The sequence below is a fragment of the Macaca mulatta genome, chromosome 16 (assembly GCF_049350105.2).
Source record: "Macaca mulatta isolate MMU2019108-1 chromosome 16, T2T-MMU8v2.0, whole genome shotgun sequence".
Classification (NCBI taxonomy): Eukaryota; Metazoa; Chordata; class Mammalia; order Primates; family Cercopithecidae; genus Macaca; species Macaca mulatta.
The window spans coordinates 4,881,287-4,903,421 of record NC_133421.1 but is presented as its reverse complement, the minus strand read 5'-3'; the positions used below and the strand labels follow the sequence as shown (position 1 = coordinate 4,903,421).

The window sequence follows — 22,135 nt, the reverse complement described above, 5'->3', positions numbered from 1 at the left end:
AACCTGGCAGAGATACAACAAAAAAAGAAAACTTCAGGCCAATAACCTTGAACATCAATGCAAAAATCCTCAACAAAACACTGGCAAATCAAATCCAGAAGCACATCAAAAAGCTTATCCAGTATGATCAAGTAGACTTTATCCCTGGAATGCAAGGTTGGTTCGGCATACTCAAATCCATAAATGTGATTCATCTCATAAACAGAACTGAAGAAAAAAACCGCATGATTATCTCAATAGATGCAGAAAAAGCTTTGGATAAAATTCAACATTCCTTCATGTTAAAAACTCTCAATAAACTAGGTATTGAAGGAATATACCTCAAAATAATAAGAGCCATCTATGACAGACCCACAGCCAACATCATACTGAATAGTCAAAAGCTGAAAGCATTTCTCTTGAAAACTGACACAAGACAAGGATGCCATCTCTCACCACACCTATTCAACATAGTATTGGAAGTACCAGCCAGAGCAATCAGGCAACAGAAAGAAATAAAATGCATCCAAATAAGAAGAAAGGAAGTCAAACTATCCCTTTTTGCAGATGACATGATTCTATATCTAGAAAACCTCATAGTGTCAGCCCAAAAGCTTCTTCAGTTGATAAACAACTTCAGCAAAGTCTCAGGATATGAAATCAATGTGCCAAAATCATTAGCACTTCGATACACCAACAATAGTCAAGCTGAAAGCAAAATCAGGAATGCAATCCCATTTATAATTGCCACACACAGAGAAATATCTAGGAATAGAGCTAACCAGGGAGGTGAAAGATCTCTATAAGGATAACTATAAAACACTGCTCAAAGAAATCAGAGATGACACAAACAAATGGAAAAAACATTCCATGCTTATAAGTAGGAAGAATAAATATCGTTATAATGGCCATACTGCTCAAAGCAATTTGTAGACTCAATGCTATTCCTATTAAGCTACCAATGACATTCTTCACAGAACTAGAAAAACTATTTTATAATTCATATGGAACCAAACAAGAGCCCCAATAGTCAAAAGGTCTAATCCTAACAAAAAGAACAAAGCTGGAGGCATCATGCTACCTGATTTCAAACTAAATTACAGGGCTATACTAACCAAAACAGCATGGTACTGGATCAAGAACAGAAACATAGATCAATGGAACAGAATAGAGAACTCAGAAATAAGGCTGCACACCTAAAACTATCTGATCTTCTACAGAGCTGACAAAAACAAGCAATGGGGAAAGGCTTTCCTATTCAATAAATGGTGCTGGGATAACTGGCTGGCCATATGCAGAAGATTGAAACTGGACCCATTCCTTATGCCATACGCAAAAATCAACTCAAGATGAATTAAAGACTTAAATATAAAACCTGAGACCATAAAAACCCTGGAAGACAACCTAGACAAAACCATTCTGGACATAGGAATGGGAAAATATTTCATAATGAAGATGCCAAAAGCAATTGCAATGAAAGCAAAAATGGACAAATGGGATCTAATTAAACTAAAGAGCTTCTGCACAGCAAAAGGAACTATCAATGTAATGAAGAGAGAACCTACAAAATGGGAGAACTTTTTGGAAACTATACATCTGACAAAGATCTAATATCCAGAATCCATAAGGAACTTAAGTAGATTTACAAGTAAAAAACAAACAACCCTATTAAAAAGTGGGCAAAGAACACAAATGGACACTTTGCAAAAAAAAAGACATACGTGCAGCCAACAGGCATATGAAGAAAAGCTTATATCGCTGATCAATAGAGAAATGCAAATCAAAACCACAATGAGATACTCTCACTCCAGTCAGAATGGCTATCATTAAAAAGTCAAAAAATAACAGATGCTGGTGAGGTTGTGGAGTAAAAGGAATGCTTGCTTATACCCTCTTGGTGGGAGCATAAATTAGTTCAACCATTGTGGAAGACAGCATGGCAATTCCTTAAAGGCCTAAAAACAGAAATATTCAACTTAGCAGTCCCATTACAAGGTATATACCCAATGTAACATAAATAGTTCTATCATAAAGACACATGCACCCTTATGTTCACTGCAACACTATTCACAAAAGCAAAGACATGCTATGAACCTAAATGCTCAACAATGGTAGAATGGATAAAGAAAATATGGTACATATACACCATGGAATACTATGCAGCCATAAAAAGAATGAGATCATGCCCTCTGCAGGTACATGGATGGAGCTTGGAGGCCATTATCCTTAGCAAACTAACTCAGGAACAGAAAACCAAATACTGCATGTTCTCACTTATAAGTGGGAGCTAAATGATGAGAACACATGGACACCACACTAGAGGGGAACAATGCACACTGGAGCCTGTCAGAGGGTGAAGGCTGGGAGGAGGGGGAGGATCAGGAAAAATAACTAATGGGTACTAGGCTTAATACCTGAGTAACGAAGTAATCTGTACAACAAACCCCCATGATACAAATTTACCTACATAACAAACCTGCACATGTACTCCTGAACTTAAAATAAAAGTTAAAAAAAAAAAGAATGCCTTGTAAGGTAAATGAAATACCAAATATTGAATATGTTGATTATCATTTGTTAATCAACTCTGATGAGCAATTATTGAGATATTTGGCTGATATAAAATGAGAATATGGATTCATTTTTATCCCTCAATTTGTCTGTAAAATAGGGATGACTTTAAGGATTAAATGAATTCTCTTATGTAATGTGGATAGAACACTTACTAGCACCTTGTAAGTACTCAATAAATGGCACCTACTTAAATAAATAAAAGTAAAAGTAATAAAAAAAGAAATTAAAAATTAAAATTAAAATACTGCAATTCCTCAACCTTCAGGTTATAAAAATCGAGAAAAAAATTTTAATAACAACCGTTGATGGGAGGGATGTGGGTGAACAAACACTATCATAACGTGGCAAATCTATAAATTGGTCCAAAAGTTTTAGAAATTAAGATGTGTATATGTTTGTGCATGTGTACTTAAAATTTATACTTGTTTGCATTTCCTTTAATCTGATAAAGTTATTCATGGGAATTAATCCTGGGAAAATAATTACATAAATTTTGAAAAATACCCCTGTAAGGATCTTCATCACAATATTATTTGTTATTGCAAAACAATTAGAAACAACCCAAGTTATATCAGTGGAGTTTTGATTAAATAAATTATAGTTTATATGTTTAATGATAGACTGTGTCATCATTAAAAGAGATAAAGCAAAATTTTAGTATTTGTCATGTAAAAGATTATACTGTATAACATTTAGGAAAAACATAAAGCAGACCACAGAACAGTATGTTTCTATTGATGTGAAAGAGGCATATCATATATACAGGAAATCTTTGGGGGAATAAACACCAAATTCTTTTTTTTCTTTCTTTATTTTTATTTTATTTTATTTTATTTTATTTTATTTTATTTTATTTTATTTTATTTTATTTTGTTTTATTTTATTTTTTGAGATGGAGTTTCGCTCTTGTCTCCCAGGCTGGAGTGCATTGGTGCCATCTCAGCTCACTGCAACCTCCGCCTCCCAGGTTCAAGCAATCCTCCTGCCTCGGCCTCCCAAGTAGCTGGGATTACAGGCGCCCGCCACCACGCCCGGCTAATTTTTGTACTTTTAGTAGAGATGGGGTTTCACCATGTTGGTCAGGCTGGTCTCGAACTCCTGACCTCATGTGATCTGCCCGCCTCGGCCTCCCAAAGTGCTGGGATTACAGGCATGAGCCACCACGCCCGCTCACTAAATTCTTAAGAGGAGTTAACTCTGATGAGGTTTTTGGTGAGGTTTATTTCCCACTTGACAGTATAATACTGTCTGAATGTTTCTACTGTCAGGTATAATATTTCTGAAACATTTAAAAATAAGTATATTTACATTCAAGAGCACAATGAGAGAAATTCCCAAGGGAAATACACTTTTCTCACTTGTTCAGGAAACCCTTAGTGTTGGAGGACAGGCGGAACGCAGGAAAGGATGTGTTCAGAATGCCAGGACCTGGGATCTTTGGGGGTCGTAGACAAATGTGAGATGCTCACGGGGTAGATGGAGGGGTGGAAATGGTGGTGGTAATGCTCTCAAAATGTTTTGTGATGTGTTCAGACCCAGGGAAAAGTTCATTCAGACTATTATGATCAGAGATCATTAAATATGAAGAACTGTGGATAGAAAGCCTTGTCCCAGTCCTTTACCGTACAGGTGGACACAAGCCAAACGATAGTAAGGAACTTTCTAAGATCACAGAGCAGTGGATGAGTAGGAATGATGTGATTACAACCTGTGTCCCTGATTTTCATTCACAAGAACTTTACCCTTAAGGGAAGCTCAAGTTCTTTAACCTTAAAGTGTCTTGACAACCAAGAGCATCGGGAAAGAGATATACTTCTCTCTTCCCATTCTCTCATTGCGCCATCTCCTTCATTACTTTCATCCTTCCTTCTCACCACTTTTGCTCATCATCCTGTCCCATCCCTCTCAATATACTCATTTCATCTTCATTGCTCCGCTCCAATCCTTTCCTACCTCCCACTCTCCTATATTTTCTTCACATCCTTATCTCAGCCCATCCTTCCAGTCAGCCCCAAGAGGAAATAACAGAGAAGCCAAGGTTCAGGTGCACCCATGTACAGTTTTAGGGATGACACAGCAAAAGGACAGTAGAGTTGCTAGGACATGGTAAACAGTCTTCCCAGGAAGGCTGGAGAGAATCAGGGATTAGTGGGCTGAAGCCTGGATAGACATCAAGATGAGGAAATGCTCTGGGTTACAGTGGTATTGATGTGTTAAGAATATAAAGTTAGAAAGAGGTATCACTCCCAGGGACTGCATTTGTGGATGTGTATTTTCAGGCTAGAAGGTTTGGGATAGAAAAGTAAGACTTCGGAGGAGAATGTTGTATTGGGTAGTCTACAACAAAATTCCAAGGGCCTGATTGGAACATAAATGCTTACTCTTTCAAAAAGTATCATATGTGTCAGGAAGATGACTTATCAGATAAGAGAAAGATACCACAGGGGATGGAAATAGAACATTCCTTTTTTGATCTTAAGGTATATCACGTAAGTATGAACATAGTTTTTATTTAGTAGCTCTTTCCTTCTCTAGACCCCACCTGTTGCCTGATCATCCTATGGGATTCTCGTGTGGTACTAAAGAGAGGGAACTGATTTTATGGGAGGTGAAAGGTGAACAGCAGAATGAAATGATTCCTGGCACTGGGCCCATGGTTCAAAATACCTTTCCATACTCTGATCTGGAGGGAGTCTCACATCCCTCTGGAAGGAAACTTTGCAGTGATATTCTTGGTTACTTAGGCTGGTGTTAAGTGGCCCTTTCCTGTAGGACATTGCTGCCCAGGCATAAAGTGTGCCAAGGTTTCAACTCTACTGAGAAAGTGGGCACAGCCCAAAACAAGTTAGCAACTTGCCCAAGAGGCTTGGTTGGCAGAAGCTAACTTCATGTCTTCCTGTCTTACTAGCTTTTTTCTATAGAGTGTATCACCACGTGGTATATTATATATGATGCTTATTTATTTATTTAGCCTACCTTTATAGCATGTCATTTGCTTGAGTGCAGAGACTTTTGTCCATTTTGCTCCCCAGTGCCCTAGAAGATTGGATCATAGAAGTAATTTAATAAATATTTGTCGAATGAATAAATGAATGAATTATATAGGGTTTCCTTGTAGGCCAAACACATAACACCACTCCTCAGGCATCAAGATATAGAAATAATGGTTATAAGCAAGGTTCGTTGGTTACTGTCCTCTTGGGAAATTTTCCTCAGTCGAGAAAAGGCAGGAAAGGAGGTCATCTCTCAGGTCAGTGATCGCTTCCCCACAAGTAGCTGACACAGAGCGCCCTGAACATCAGTATTTCTGAGGCTGTAGATAAGTGGGTTCAGCATGGGGTTGATCACAGTCATGAAAACTCCAACCCCCTTATCCTTGTCTGAAGATTCCACTGAACCCAGCCTCATGTAGCTGAAGACACCTGTCCCATAGAAGATGCCCACCACAGTGAGGTGGGAGCCACAGGTGGAGAAGGCCTTCTTTCTGCCCTCAGCTGAGTGGATTTGCAGCACAGCAGCTACCACATGGGCATAGGACACGCTGATGAGGACCAAGGGCACCACAGCCATGAAGGCTGCTGCTACAAAGAGCAGCAGCTCATTGAGTTGGGTGCTGGAGCAGGAGAGCTGGAAGAGCTGTGGAAGGTCACAGTAGAAGTGATTGATCACACTGGGGCCACAGAAGTTGAGGGTAGTTAAGGCAATAGTGTGGGTCAGTGCATTGGTGAAGGCACAAGTCCAGGACACAGCCACCAACATCCCCTGGACTGTCTGACTCATGCGGGTGCTGTAGGTGAGGGGCCGGCAGATGGCCAGGAATCGGTCATAGGCCATGGCGGTCAGCAGGAAGCAGTCCATCCCAGCCAGAAGGTGGAAGAAGAAGAGCTGGGAGAGGCAGGCATCATAGGAAATTATGCACTTGTGGGACAAGAGACGACCCAACATTGCAGGAACAGTGACAGTGATACATCCGACATCCAGCACTGATAGGTTCCCCAGGAAGAAGTACATGGGGGTGTGGAGTTTGGGCTCCACCAAGACAGCTGCCAGGATGCTGAGGTTGCCCCCAACTGTGACCAGATAGGCAAAGAGGAAGAGCACAAAGACCACAGACTGCATCTTTTCTGTTTGCACCAGACCCAGTAGAATGAACTCAGCAACAGCGGTCCTGTTGGTCCCAGCTTCTGGCTCCATGAGTTCCTATGAGGACATGTCCCAGCAGGGGAGGTATCAGTTCACTCAGTTCACATTAACATTTTAAACCATTTATGTTCAAAGCCCCATGGCGAGTCCCCAGGCCATCCCTCACTCGTTGACCTCCTCCATCACCTCAATGCCTTCACCTTGCTCGTGGTTGAGATGCCCAGTGCCACCACCACCTTGTCCCTCTCATCCTCTGCTAGCTGAAAAGCTCAGAATACGTGGGAAAATAAACTAAGATAAAAGATCTAATTTACAACATGAGGATTATAGTTAATAAAGTGTATTGTATTCAAGATTTTTGCTAAATGAGTAGATTATAGCTGCTTTTGCCAGAGAGGGGAAAATGGGTAACTGTGTGAGATGATGGATACGTGAATTTGTTTCACTATACTAATCATTTTACTGTCTACATGGATCTCATAACTTCATGTGGTGAACCTTAAATACACGCAATACATTTTTTTTTAAAAAAAGGCAAGAGACTTCCTTTTTGAATATAGTGAGATTGAGATAGAATTTTTGCCAGGCACAGTGGCTCATGCCTGTAATCCCAGCACTTTGGGAGTCCGAGGTGGGCGGATCATGAGGTCAGGAGATTGAGACCATCCTGGCTAACACAGTGAAACCCTGTCTCTACTAAAAATACAAAAAAATTAGCCGGGCATGGTGGCGGGTGCCTGTGGTCCCAACTACTCGGGAGGCTGAGGCAGGAGAATGGCGTGAACTTGGGAGGCAGAGCTTGCAGTGAGCCAAGATCGCACCACTGTACTCCAGCCTGGGTGACAGAGAGAGACTCCATCTCAAAAAAAAAAAGAAGAAAAAAATATTGGATTTTCCCATTTTTCTCTGAGGGATCAACCCAAACTAATAAGCAGATTATATTTTAATAATTTATTTTTAATTGATGAATAATAATTGTGTATATTTATGGGGTAAAGTGTGATATTGATCGGTATATGCTTTGTAAAACGATTAAATCAAGATAATTAACATAGCCATCCCATCACCAACTCATTTTTGTGGTAAGAATGTTAAAATATATCCTTTCGTACAAACTGGGTGACGTTATGCTAAGTGAAATAAACTAGACACAGAAAGACAAATACTTTACAATTTTACTTATATGTGGAAATCTAAAAAATCAATGTCATAGAATCAGAGACCAATAAGCAGACTTCAAAATAGAAAAGGTTATGAGATTTTCAGAGAAACTAGAAAACATTGAAACTGTTGTCTAGGTTTCAAGGCTTCTGGAAATAATGATGATCAAGTGAAGGTCTGGCAAGAATCAGAGAGAAGAGGCCAGGCGTGGTGGCTCAAGCCTGTAATCCCAGCACTTCAGGAGACCGAGACGGGCGGATCACGAGGTCAGGAGATTGAGACCATCCTGGCTAACACAGTGAAACCCTGTCTCTACTAAAGAATACAAAAAACTAGCCAGGCGAGGTGGCGGGTGCCTGTAGTCCCAGCTACTCGGGAGGCTGAGGCAGGAGGATGGTGTGAACCCAGGAGGTGGAGCTTGCAGTGAGCTGAGATCCAGCCACTGCACTCCGGCCTGGGTGACAGAGCGAGACTCCGTCTCGGAAAAAAAAAAAAAAAGAATCAGACAGAAGATACCCACGATTCTGAATATCGGAAAGATCAGCCGAGCACGTTTCTTCACAGAGAGGGACCACACTATGAAGTGTCAATTCAACACTCCTCATTCAATGAATTGCTAATGTTATTATTGTTACTTAAATCTTTACACTGGACTTTGACTCACAATTTAAAATTATTTTTTCTGTGTACATTGTCTGTTACTCCCCTCTGAAACCAAAGTTGTAATCATAGCCTGTGGGTTGGTTCCTGCCAGGTGCAGTCAGGGTTCTACATTGCACAGACACTGGTCTTCTACTTGTCCTTCCTTCAGTCATGGTAGATTGACCAATGACTCTAAGGCTGCGTCTTCAAATGAAGAAGGCATGTACATGGAAAGCCATATTGAATTATGTCAAACTCTGGATCAAAAAAATAGCAGTGTCTTTATTGACCAGAGACAAGTAGGGCTAGAGTTTCCTTAAGAGCAATGTCATACCCTTGTATCTGAAATCAGAAGATGGGAAGGGGTTGGAGAGAGAAACTCCAACAGAAAGGGAAGCATGACGATTGCCTGAACTGGGGCAGTGAAATTCAGGGCCAGGAGCGGTTAAGAAAATCAGATCTCAGAAATCAGAGTGCTGTAGTAGTATGGTTGATGTGACTGCTTTGGGGGATGGTCACCAAAATATTCTTAAAAATCCCTTGTTTATAAAAGTGGAAATGGTTGGTAGCATGGTCTTCTTTGGTCTCAGTTTGGATCTGAGAAGCAGAGGAGGCAGGTCTGAATGAGAAGCCACCTAGGCAAGCTGATTGTGTAGTGTTTAAGTGAGACTGTAAAAGCAAGGAAACTGCCTTGTCAGCAGTTCCTCAGCTGTGTGTTAGCATTGACATTAGAGAAGTCAGGGCAAAAGGTACTCAAAATCAACCGTGAATCAAGACATGCACCTGTCCTCAACAAAAAACTCTCATGAAAAACTGGCTCAGACACCTTTCAATTCATTTAGACTTCAAAAGGGAACCAGCACAAGATTTAGTTAAAGATACTCAAGAAAAAATGGGGAGGGGAGAGGAGAGAAACCAGGACAAAGAAATGCTAGATTACAAACACTCAGAAGAAAAGTGGTGGCATAGAGCTGCTGAATAACTGAAAGACAAAAAACAAGTGTGAACTTAAAACATGTTAAAAACCATTCACCTCTATGTAACAAGAACACAAGACAGAGATACAAGACCTCAGGGAAGAGTTTCAAGATACCATATGGAGATGAAATGTGAGATAACAGAACTTAGGCAAAAAATGAGCACGGAGGAACAAACAATTAGACAAAATAAAACTTTCCAGAAATAACCAAAGACTGGCTTCTAGCGACTGAAAAGTCACAACATTTGCCAGGAGACAGAAACAGGTCCCATTCTGTGATAGTCCTAGTAAGGCTATTGTAATTTGAAAATAATGAATCCTTTGGGTATATTGGCAGAAATCAAGTCACAATGGAACGAGAAGACACTTATCTCAAATTTCTCTACAGAAGTATTCAAGACTAGAAAAGAATAGAAAACTTCCTATAAAATCTTCATAGAAGGAAAATGTAACCAGAGAATTTTCTATTGAGACAAACTGTAACTCAAATATACAAGCAACAGCCTAAAGTTTTTGGACACTCAAAAACTCAAGAATAGTTATTCTATGAGCCCAACAGAATAAATTTCTAGAGAATAAACTTCAACCAACAAAGAGAAGAGGAAGGAAAAATAAAACAAAAGAACTGGTAATAAGCACTGAATATTTTTTACTGTAAGACATATATGGGGATTGTGGTTTCAGAATAAAATATAAATGTATGAACAATGACATTGTAGAAATGACACATCTAATAAAGTTAAGAAGAGAAGAAAGAACATGTAGAGATGGTGTAGGTATGCTGACTTCCTTAGTAGTCTTACAACTGTAAGTCAAAAGATATGTTCATGTTAATCAGCAAAAAATTGAAATGAAAAGGCTTAACCTACTCATGAATTTAGAATAAGAAAACAAAAGAAATTTAAGAAAATCTAAAGGAATTACATAGTACTAAATTAGAAAATAGACAAAAGAATGAATACAAATTGAGAACAGGTTATTTGTGGTAAAATGAAATTGACAAACCTTAACTAAGTGATCTAATCATGAGTAAAAGCAAAAAAGTATAAGCATGCAAAATAATAATTGACAGGGAGAAAATAAACATAGCCCAATAGAAAACTGAAAACTTCTGGTAGAGAATAGAATGGTGGTGATTGGAGGCTGGGAAGGGTGAGGGGAAGGAGTGATAAAGAGAAATTGGTTAATGGGTATAAAAATACAGTTAAATAAAAGGAACAAGTTCTAGAATTTGATAGCAGAGTATGGAGACTGTAGTTAACAATAATTTATTGTATATTCCATAATAGAAGAATTGGAATGTTCCCAACACAAAGATAAGTGTTCGAGGTGATAGATATCCCAATTACCCAGATTTGATCGTTACACATTGCTTTATATATACATACACACATCACAGTGTACTCCCTAAATATGTACAACTATTATATTTCAATAAAAATTATAAAATTCTATTTTTCTGAACTCCAAGTTATAGAAGTTTTCTATGAAGTTATGACTTATTAAAATAATTCTAGAACAGTTAGAAAATCTAAATAGACTACTATAGAAAGAGTAGAGGAAGAGCTAGCTTCCAACTGCCATTAATAAAAAGCAACCTCTATAAAATGCCACAGGGAAGTTTGTAATGACAATCAAACTATTCAAGAATATAAAAGAAGAAAGCTTCCTTTTTTTTTTTTTCCTTGCGAAGTGTGTGTAACTAGCTCAAAAGAAAAGAAAAATTTTATATTAAAGAAAAGAAACTGTAAAATCATAAAAGATTAACACATTTATTTCAGTAATTTTACCAAAATAATTAACCATAAGTATTTGGGATTTGGTCAGGAATGCCAGGTTAGTTCAAAATTAGGAAAGGTATTAATATGTTTTATGATATTAATAGATGTAAAGAGAGATTATGTGATCCTTTCCACAGATGCTAAAAAGGCATTTGATTATATTAAACATTCATTATGGTTTTTGAAATCTTATAATAACATAGGAATAGTTAGCTATTTACCTAACATGTTAAAATAAAACTAAGTAGGGCCAGGTGCGGTGGCTGACGTCTGTAATCCCAGCACTTTGGGAGGCAGAGGCAGGTGGATCACTTGAGGTCAGCAGTTTGACAACAGCCTGGCCAACATGGTGAAACCACATCTCTATCAAAAATACAAAAATTAGCCAGGCGTGATGGTGCGCGCCTATAATCCCAGCTCCTTGGTATGAGGCTGAAGCATGAGAATTGCTTGAACCTAGGAGGTGGAGGTTGTAGAGAGCCAAGATTGTGCCCCTCCACTCCAGCCTGGGTGACAGAGTGAGACTGTCTCAAATAACAATAATTTAAAAATAAGTAAATAAAAAGTAAAATAAAACGAACTAAATTCCAAAGCCAGCATCATGTTTAATGGAAAAACATTAAAAGCATTCTCAGTCAAGTCACTAATGAGACAAATATATTCGTTATCCATGATTATTTAACATTATTCTGGAAGCTTTAGCCAATGCAAGAAATTAAAAGACCATATATTAGAAAGCAATAAAAAAGTTTTTTTTTTTTTTTTTTTTTTTTTTGAGTTGGAGTTTCGCTTTTGTCACCCAGGCTGGAGTGCAATGTCACGATCTTGGCTCACCACAACCTCCACCTCCCAGGTTCAAGCAATTCTCCTGACTCAGCCTCCCGAGTAGCTGGGACTACAGGCACCCACCACCACGTCCGGCTAATTCTTGTATTTTTAATAGAGACAGGGTTTTGCCATGTTGGACAGCCTGGTCTCGAACTCCTGACCTCAGGTGATCCACTTGCCTTGGCCTCCCAAAGTGCTGGGATTACAGGTGTGAGCCACCGAGCCCAGCTGGAAAACTCTTAAAAATATGAAAGTATAGGAAAATTTCAAGATAAAACGTAAATATAAAAATAATATACAAAAATATGTAGTTTTCTTATATATACCATAATAAACTAGAAAAAATTTTTAAAAGTTCATATTAACAAAAATGACTTTAAAATCAAGCAAATTCTTGTGGTAACATATTCAATAAGTAAAAGGAAAGGCGAAACTGTATACTTAAAATTTGATCTCACTGTTACTATGTACACATATAATAAACAGAAGGAAACTCTGAGCTATTGCAGTGGTTTTCAGAGAGTGGTAGTAATATAACGGGTTTTAGCTTTTCTTCATTGGAGAGTTTAAATTTTAACATATTACCTATATTGTTCTTATAATGATTATTAATATACATTTTTATGAATGATCGAACTATTCCCACCCTCCCAATGGCTATGACTTGTAAATTTCAAAGTCCCTTGTCTTGCACGCTGCGGTAGTTGCTATCCACAGAAGAGCCTTGGGTGGGTTCTGGGTGTAGACAGCAGCCCTCCCAGGCTATTTTACTCCCTGTCAACCAAATTCCATTTCTGGTGATGAGCTATCTCCTGGCTCACCGGTAAATGCCTTTTCTCTGACGTTCTGAGGTGATTTGAGTCTTTTCTCCAGTTACCAAGAATGTGTCCAGTAGTCTCTGATCCCATTGCTGCCCCAGTTGTCAAAGCACAGTCAGATGGGTTTTGTGACTCTTAAAATCCTGAGGTCGTTTCTGAGAATCCACACTACCTACCTGCATCATGTTTTTCTTTCTTTGTAAAGACGATAGGAAATCCGCCTGACATTCATTCCTCTCTGATGCTCTATGAAAGTGCACTGCAGTGACTCTCCCCTTGGCTGCACAGTAGAAATATGTGGAGCTTTAAAAAATCCTTACGCCCAGACGATACCCCCAGGTCAATTAAATCAGAATCTCTGAAGGTAAGACAGGCATCTGGATTTTTTTAAAGCACCCACCGGATCACTGCTGTTTCAGAATGTACCTGGACAGATACTTCCAATTATTAGCTCTTTCTTGTCACTCCCTCAAATTAAGACACAGTCTTTGCTTATGTTATAATTACCGATAATCCTGAAGGGAGAAGAGTCAATATTTTAAAAGTTGATACCAAGAAAAGTTACGGAAATTTAAGATATCTTGCAAAGGTTTGCTGGTCAGTATTCCCAACCACATTTCCTGACTTTCTGTTACATTAGATTCTCAGTCCCCAAGATTACTGGAATCACCTGGGATGCTTTAGGAAGAAAATACTGATGCCAAGGCCTTTCATCAAGAACTCCGTTTTCATTGGTTTAGTTGTTGGCACCTGGGTATGGGTGCGTCATTAAAGCTTCCCAGCTGTTTCCAATGTCTAGCCAGGACGGAGAACTCTGACAGATTTGCAGCCTGGGAGGCATGATGATGGCTTCTTGTTTCCCCTTTCATTGCTTTTCTCCTTACAGAACATAAAGGCCACCAGCCCTTCCAGGTCACACAGCCACTTCCACAAAGATTCCTCCACCTAGGCTTACAGTCAAGGCAGTGACTACAGACTGACCCGCAGTTTCATGTGGATAACATGCATCTCATTGGAGCCTCTACAGCAAGGGCATGTCTCCAGCGTGAGGCTATCTCAATGACCAGCCTTCCAAATGAGGTCTCCACTGTGTGTGCTCAGGCCATGGGGAAGCTGCAGAGGGGATGCCACATGAATGAGAATGTGGATACAAGGATCTGCAAGAGGTCCTTAAAGTTCTTTTCTTTCTTTCTTTTTTTTTTTTTTTTTTGAGATGGAGTCTTGCTCTGTCACCCAGGCTAGAGTGCAGTGGCATGATTTTGATGATCTCGGCTCACTGCAACCTCCGCCTCCAGGGTTCAAGTGATTCTCCTGCCTCAGCCTCCCGAGCAGCTGGGATTACAGGCACCCGCCACCACGCCTGGCTAATTTTTGTATTTTTAGTAGTGACGGGGTTTCACCATGTTAGCCAGGCTGGTCTCGAACTCCTGACCTCATGATCCACCCACCTCGGCCTCCCAAAGTGCTGGGATTACAGGCGTGAGTCATGGCGCCCCGCCAGGTCCTTAAAATTCTAAGATCACATGACTTGGGAGAGGGAATAAATCATCTTCTGGTATGATTATCTTGATGAAATTAAGAATTTGTAAATGCTTTGCAGATTGGCAAATCAGTGGGTAGGTAACAGCTGTGTACATATGTTCTATTGAAGAACAGTTAGCTACTCCCCATTTATCCCCATTTTAACACAAGCATTCGATTGCAACCCTGCAGTTTTCCAGCCGCTTGCTCATACTGTTTTTTCTGCCGGCGATAGTTTTCCTCCAAGTCCACTGCCCAAATAGTTCAAGACTTGACACCAGATGCTGCCTGCTGAACTAACCTTTCCGTGAAACATTCCCATCTCATCTCTCACTCCTGCCTGTCTCTCTCTGAGTTTCTCTCTTTCCCTGTCTTTCCTCCCTCCTGCTGCTTCTCTCCTAAACTCCCACATATGTTATTTCATGCAACTTACTATGCTTTACCTTCTAGTTCACTCACTGCTCTATGGAACATATCTTTCTTACATCTCTATAAGTAATTCAAGGATAAAACGTGTTTGATTCAGTCTTTTCAATAGCAATAGCCATCACAATACTTTAATATTTGTGAAATGAATGATCAATTCTTCTAATGTTCGTATAATTTCAGAGAAAGAGAGCATCAGTATAAGCTAGAGTTATCATGGAAGACTTTCCGGACACGTTAATATTTGGGCTAGACTTTCCTGGCCAGTATGCTTTAGGGGAGGTACAGGTTAAGTGCAGGGTGCAAGGTTGTGGCAGGGACTCCTTTGTGTTAATGGGACAAGCAGGTCATGGACCAATCCACCTGCTTCTTTTTACTTAAACCTCCCAAAACAATACCGCCCTTAGGAGGGGCCACACCTTCCAGACCAGCAGTCATGGTTGGGGTAGAAGAACCACTAAACAGCTGTTGCCAACCCTCAGACAGCTGCAGATGCAATTGCTTAAAACCGGGGGGATTCTGGGATGACCTCAGGTCACCCTGAGACACCCCGAGGGTCTGACAGGGTCCCCATGAGGCCCACTGGGGAGCCCTCCTGCACGACCACCCTCGAGGCTCCCCTTACGAGCTGTGACAGCCCCTGCTCTGGAACTCCAGCCCATCCCTCATGCGCCCAACATGACAAGGCTCAAGGCCTTCGCTGGAGCGAGGGTTCCCGGCTGCCTGAAGCAGCGGGTGTGGGCAGTGAACTGGTCTGAGCATCTCCCCACACTCACGCTAACAGGCTCCATCTGAGAGAGGGAAAAAACCACAAAAGACCCCAGGACCTCCGGGCTATCGTCCCAGATCTCCCCGAAATGGCTTTCCCTTTCAGGGCACCCATCGCACCAGGTTTATGAAGCTGATGGCAACAGAAGCCCCTTCTCCATTCTGCAGGGGCAGAGGAAGGACTCGTGCGAATACTCACCCTGGAACGGGCACAGAAGCCACTGAGGTTCCCTCAGGAAAGAAGCGTTATCCTCCCGGAGAGCGCGTGAGGGGCTGTGTCTGAGAAATGAGAGGACTCGGGCTGCTGTGCTCTCTGTCCGGGGCTGTCTTCACCACAGCGCTGTCCTCCGGGGCGCTCAGAAGCGGGCCCTCCTAGGAGAGAGAAGGCTGGGGAGACCGACATGGAAAAGGAGACACCTCAGGCCCTTCATACTCATGGCGACGACGCCTCACACCTTCTGGTGTTCAGACTCTCTCACAAGGAAGGCTTTGCCTCCAGCCCCGGCTCCGTGGGCAGGATGTTAGGGCGGATGATGTCCGCTCTGCCTAATGGTGGGTCACTGAGGCCTGCAGGACTTGTCCATGTCCTCAAAGTCCCCCAGGAAGGGAGAGGTGCAGCTGGGGCCTCTAGATGGGTTTTCTAAGGAGAAATTTTCTTTCCCAGATGTCAGCCAGGGCATGTGAGCTGTGACAAGCCCAAAGCAGGCCTCAGAAGGGAGGTAAGAGGGGAAATCTTGCTTCAAAGCCGGCTTCCTGTTGAGCCCTCAGTCTTGTGGCGCTTTCTCTCTTGGGGCCTTGTTAGTGGGGCCACTGGGACTGTGTCCTGGGGATCCTATAATGATTCTGGAGGTGGTGGGAGACGAGCCCTAGGATGCTAGAAGGACCCCTGAGAGGCTGCCTACCAACGTGATTTTCTAAGCCAGCCCCTGAGTAAGTGACAGGCCTGGTGAAGGTCGCAGGTTAATGAACAGAGGCTGTGGGAAGGTGTAGGCGTGTGTTCCTCTGACTCCCCTTCCCACTAACACACGCTCAGCCAACATCCCCTCGCCTAAGAGACAGGGATCTTTCTTCCCCCACCAGGGAATGTTGGTGCAGTAGAAAAAGCAGAATAGACAAACCTGCTCTTCTGATTATTAGTGGTTTGACTCTGCACAAGCTGCAAAGTCAGTTTTTGAGCTTCAGTTTCCTCATCTGTAAATTGAGCATATTCTCCCCTACAGAGCACTACTGTCTGAACATTATATGAACTAGGATTCATTAAGCTGCTAATAGAAGTTCAACAATTCATCTACATATAGACTGAGAACATTTGTGAGTGTTTGTTATTTACATGGTAATTTACTAAGAACTGTACAAGCCCAGAGTGTCTATCAGTCTTCCCAACACTTCTACAAAGTAGATGGTAGCAGACGGATCCGATGTTCTGCTTCACATCTGGAGAACAAAGGAGACAAGATACTTGTCTTCTGATTTCAGCCATGGTTGGAGGGGACAGTTCCCTGCAGGCTTTCATTGCAAGCTGACAGGGTAGCCTCTTCCCTGGGATCCCCTGATGCCACGAACAATGGAGAAGCTTCCTCTGTCTCAGCACATGTGGAGCTCAGAAATGCACAGGGCAACTTGATAATGGGGAATGCGGCCAGTGGATAAATATCCCAGGAACTAGGCGTGGTGGCTCATGCCTGTAATCCCAGCACTTTGGGAGGCCTAGGTGAGTGGATCACAAGGTCAGGAGTTCGAGACCAGCCTGACCAATATGGAGAAACACCGTCTCTACTAAAAATACAAAATTAGCCGGGTGTGGTGGGCGCCTGTAATCCCAGCTACTTGGGAGGCTGAGGCAGGAGAGTCGCTTGAACCTGGGAGGCAGAGGTTGCGTTGAGCTGAGATCGCACCACTGCACTCCAGCCTGGGGAACAAGAGCAAAATTCCGTCTCAAAAAAAAAAGATAAAAAAAGTTCCCTCAGCCCCCATCTTCACGCAATTCTGGGAAACATTTTGCCTGATCTGGCTCAATCCAGTCTCCAGTGTTTATAGTGGGGACTTGGGTAATGTGTTGTGAGTAAAGGGACAATTTTTCTTTCTCTGCCTCACCCTCTTCATAAATCAGTCTTGCTCTTGGAGACTGGCTCCTAAGTAAATAACTTCCCTCTTGCTCCCTGAGATGACTTCCCGCTTAAACCATACACACACACATCTTGTCTCAGGCTCTGCTTTGGTGGGAACCCAACTAAGACAATTGGTTTTGGGAGGGATTCTGGAACTGGAGCGTTCACCACGGTTGGAGTAAGTGGAGTTTGTGATAAGCCCTAGCATGTGATAGCATCACAATTACCAAGACTCACATGTGGTAGTTTGGGATGAGGTGCAGGTAGATGGAGAAACACTGTGTCATGTGAAAGCTTTATAATGGTAATGTTATAAGAACCATGGTAGTTATTAGAATTAGGATTTTTTTTTTTTTTTTTTGAGATAGAGTCTCACTCTATTATCCAGGCTGAAGAGCAGTGGTGCAATCATAGCTCACTTGCAGGCTCAAGCGCTCCTCCTACCTAAGCCTTCTGAAGAACTGGTGCATGCTACCACACCTGGTTAAAAAAAATTTTTTTTAATTTAATTTTTAATTTTTATTTTATTTATTTTTTTCTATTTTTTTTTAAAATTATACTTTACGTTCTAGGGTACATGTGCATAACGTGCAGGTTTGTTACATATGTATACATGTGCCATGTTGGTGTGCTGCACTCATTAACTTGTCATTTACATTAGGCATATTTCCTAATGCTATCCCTCCCCCCTCCCCCAACCCCACAACAGGCCCCGATGTGTGATGTTCCCTTCTTGTGTCGAAGTGTTCTCATTGTTCAGTTCCCACCTATGAGTGAGAACATGTGGTGTTTGGTTTTCTGTTCTTGCGATAGTTTGCTGAGAATGATGGTTTCCAGCTGCATCCATGTCCTTACAAAGGACACGAACTCATCCTTTTTTATGGCTGCATAGTATTCCATGGTGTATATGTGCCACATTTTCTTAATCCAGTCTGTCATTGATGGGCATTTGGGTTGGTTCCAAGTCTTTGCTATTGTGAATAGTGCTGCAATAAACATCAGAGAAATGCAAATCAAAACCACAATGAGATACCATCTCACACCGGTTAGAATGGCAATCGTTAAAAAGTCAGGAAACAACAGGTGCTGGAGAGGATGTGGAGAAATAGGAACACTTTTACACTGTTGGTGGGACTGTAAACTAGTTCAACCATTGTGGAAGACAGTGTGGCGATTCCTCAGGGATCTAGAACTAGAAATACCATTTGACCCAGCCATCCCATTACTGGGTATATGCCCCAAGGATTATAAATCATGCTGCTATAAAGACACACGCACACGTATGTTTATTAATTTTTATTTTTTGTAGAGATGGGCTTTTGATATGTTGCTCAGACTAGTCTTAAACTCCTGGGCTCAAGCAATCCTCCAGCCTTGGCCTCCCAAAATGCTGAGATTGCAGGCGTGAGCCACTGTGTCTCGCCTGGAGTTTTAAGAATAGGGATAGCTTTTGTTAACTTCCTTGGAAGCCTGGAAGAAATGGAATGATAGGCCCAGGTTAGTCAACTATCAACTTAGGGTTTATTTTGTAAAAGCCGGAAAACTTCCATGGCAACATTTAATGAGACATTAATCTTCTACAACCATAGACACACGGTGTTGAACATCAGGCCTGGGACTTAACTGTAAGGGTGCGAGAGCTACTAAGGAGGCAGCACATGTAGCTTAGGTAGGTCTCCTATGCTAAATTACAGACCCTGGCAGGGAAGGAGTGAGACCTTGAGTCTTGTTTGAGTGGATGAATGTGAGAATTTTCAATCCTCAGACTCCCCTGAATTCACTCGCCGGGGCAGAAGTATCCCTTCCCCTTGCTAGAAACAAGCAACCTCCTTTTGCCTGAAGACCATACAAACACCCTATAGGAGGAAGAGTTCTCACAAGGTGATTCTTGTCCTCCTCCAGAACTTCCACGTCTCCCAGTGCCTCCAAAATAGTTAGGATCAGGTCTTAGCACAGTCTGAGAAAGGAAATCTTCACTATGGATCAAGAGAAAATAATGTACTCACTGCAAAAAATTCCCCTGCCTGAATATGGTAGGCAGAAAAATGGCCCTCAAAGAGATCCAACCTATACCCTGGAATCCACTTTATATGATAAAGGAGACTTTAAAGTTTATTTATTTATTTATTTTTTATTTATTTATTTATTTTTGAGACGGAGTCTCGCTCTGTCGCCCAGGCTGGAGTGCAGTGGCCGGATCTCAGCTCACTGCAAGCTCCGCCTCCCGGGTTCAAGCAAATTCTCTGCCTCAGCCTCCCGAGTAGCTGAGATTACAGGCACGTGCCACCATACCCAGCTAATTTTTGTATTTTTAGTAGAGACGGGGTTTCACCATCTTGGCCAGGCCGGTCTTGAACTCCTGACCTAACGATCCGCCTGCCTTGGCTTCCCAAAGTGCTGGGGTTACAGGCATGAGCCACTGCACCCAGCCAAGTTTGATATCTTGAGATGGGGATATTATCCTATGTTAGTTGGGTGGGGCCTAAATGGAATAATAAATGCCCTTATAAGAGAAAGTCAGAGGGATATTTGGCAACAGGAGAGGGCAACGTGATAAAGGAAGTGGAGATAGGAGTTATGTAGTCACAAGCCACAGGATGACAGCAGCTACTAGATGTTAGAGGAGACAAGCAACAGATTCTCCTCTGGAACCTCTGGAAAGAACCGGCCCTCCCGACACTTTCAAGATAGCATTGCCAGTCTTTTGGCTTCCAGAACCGTTAAAGAATACATTTCTTGGCTGGGTGCGGTGGCTCAAGCCTGTAATCCCAGCACTCTGGGAGGCCTAGACAGGAGGATCACGAGGTCAGGAGATCGAGACCATTCTGGCTAACACGGTGAAACCGCGTCTCTACTAAAAAATACAAAAAACTAGCCAGGCGTGGTGGCGGGCGCCTGTAGTCCCAGCTACTCGGGAGGCTGAGGCAGGAGAATGGTGTGAACCCGGGAGGCGGAGCTTGCAGTGAGCTGAGATCCGGCCACTGCACTCCAGCCTGGGCAACAGAGTGAGACTCCGTCTCAAAAACAAAACAAAACAAAAAAACCTTTCTTGCAATCCTAATTTCAGACAAAACAGATTTCAAACCAACAAAGATCAAAAAAAGACAAAGAAGGGCATTACATAATGTGAAAGGGTTCAATTCAACAAGAAGACCTAACTATACTAAATATACATTCACCAACACGGAAGCATCCAGATTCATAAAGCAAGTTCTTGAAGACGTGCAAAGAGGCAGAGACTCCCACATAATAATAGTGGGACACTTCAATACCCCACTGACAGTATTAGGGAGATCATTGAGGCAGAAAATTAACACAGATATTCAGAATCTGAACTCAACATTGGACCAAATGGATCTAATAGATCTCTGCAGAACTCTCCACCCCAAAAGAACAGAATATACATTCTTCTCATTGCCATGTGGCACGTACTCTAAAATTGACCACATAATTGGACATACAACAATCTCTAGTAAATGCAGTAGAACCAAAATAATACCAAACATACTCTCAGACCACAGAGCAATAAAAATAGAAGACTAAGAAAATCACTCAAAACCATGTGACTCCATGGAAATTAAACAACATGCTTCTGAATGACTTTTGAATAAATAATGAAATCAAGAAGTTGTTTGAAACTAATGAGAACAAAAATACAACAGGCCAAGTGCGGTGACTCATGCCTGAAATCCTAGCACTTTGGGAGGCTGAGGTGGGTGAATCACTAGAGGTCAGGAGTTCGAGACCAGCTTGGCCAACATGAAACCCCATCTCTACTAAAAATTCAAAAAAGTTGCCAGGCATGGTGGTGCGCACCTGTATTCCCAGTTACTCAGGAGGCTGAGGCAGGAGAATCACTTGAACCCAGGAGGCAGAGATTGCAGTGAGCCGAGATCGTGCCACTGCACTCCAGGGTGGGCGATAGAGCAAGATTCAGTCTCAAAAAAAAAAAGATAAAGCATACTAGAATCTCTGGGACACAGCTAAGACAGTGCTAAGAGGAAAATTCATAGCACTACATGCCCACATCTAAAAGTTAGAAAGATCTCAAATTAACAACCTACCATCACAAATGAAAGAATTGGAGAAGCAAGAATGAATCAACCCCCAAACTGGGAGAAGACAAGAAATTACCAAAATCCGAATTGAACTGAAGGAAATTGAAACAAAAAAACCATTCAAAAGATCAATAAAAACAGGAGTTGATTTTTTAAAAAATGAATAAGATAGGCCACTAGCTGGCCTAATAAGGAAGAAAATAGAGAAGATCCAAATAAACACAATTAGAAATGATAAAGGGAATATTACCACTGACCCCACAGAAATAAAAATAACCATCAGAAATTTCTTCAAATACGTCTGTGCAAACAAACTAGAAAACTTAGAAGAGATTGATAGATTCCTGGA

General features: G+C 41.6%; 1 protein-coding gene across 1 annotated transcript; it reads right to left on the bottom strand.

Moving 5' to 3' along the window:
- Positions 1 to 3,728: 3,728 nt before the first annotated feature.
- OR3A3 (olfactory receptor family 3 subfamily A member 3) lies at positions 3,729 to 6,765 on the bottom strand. The gene has a single exon (XM_077970746.1). It carries the CDS (start codon positions 6,745 to 6,747, stop codon positions 5,800 to 5,802), a length of 948 nt encoding a protein of 315 aa, XP_077826872.1. The 5' UTR covers positions 6,748 to 6,765; the 3' UTR covers positions 3,729 to 5,799.
- Positions 6,766 to 22,135: the final 15,370 nt, after the last annotated feature.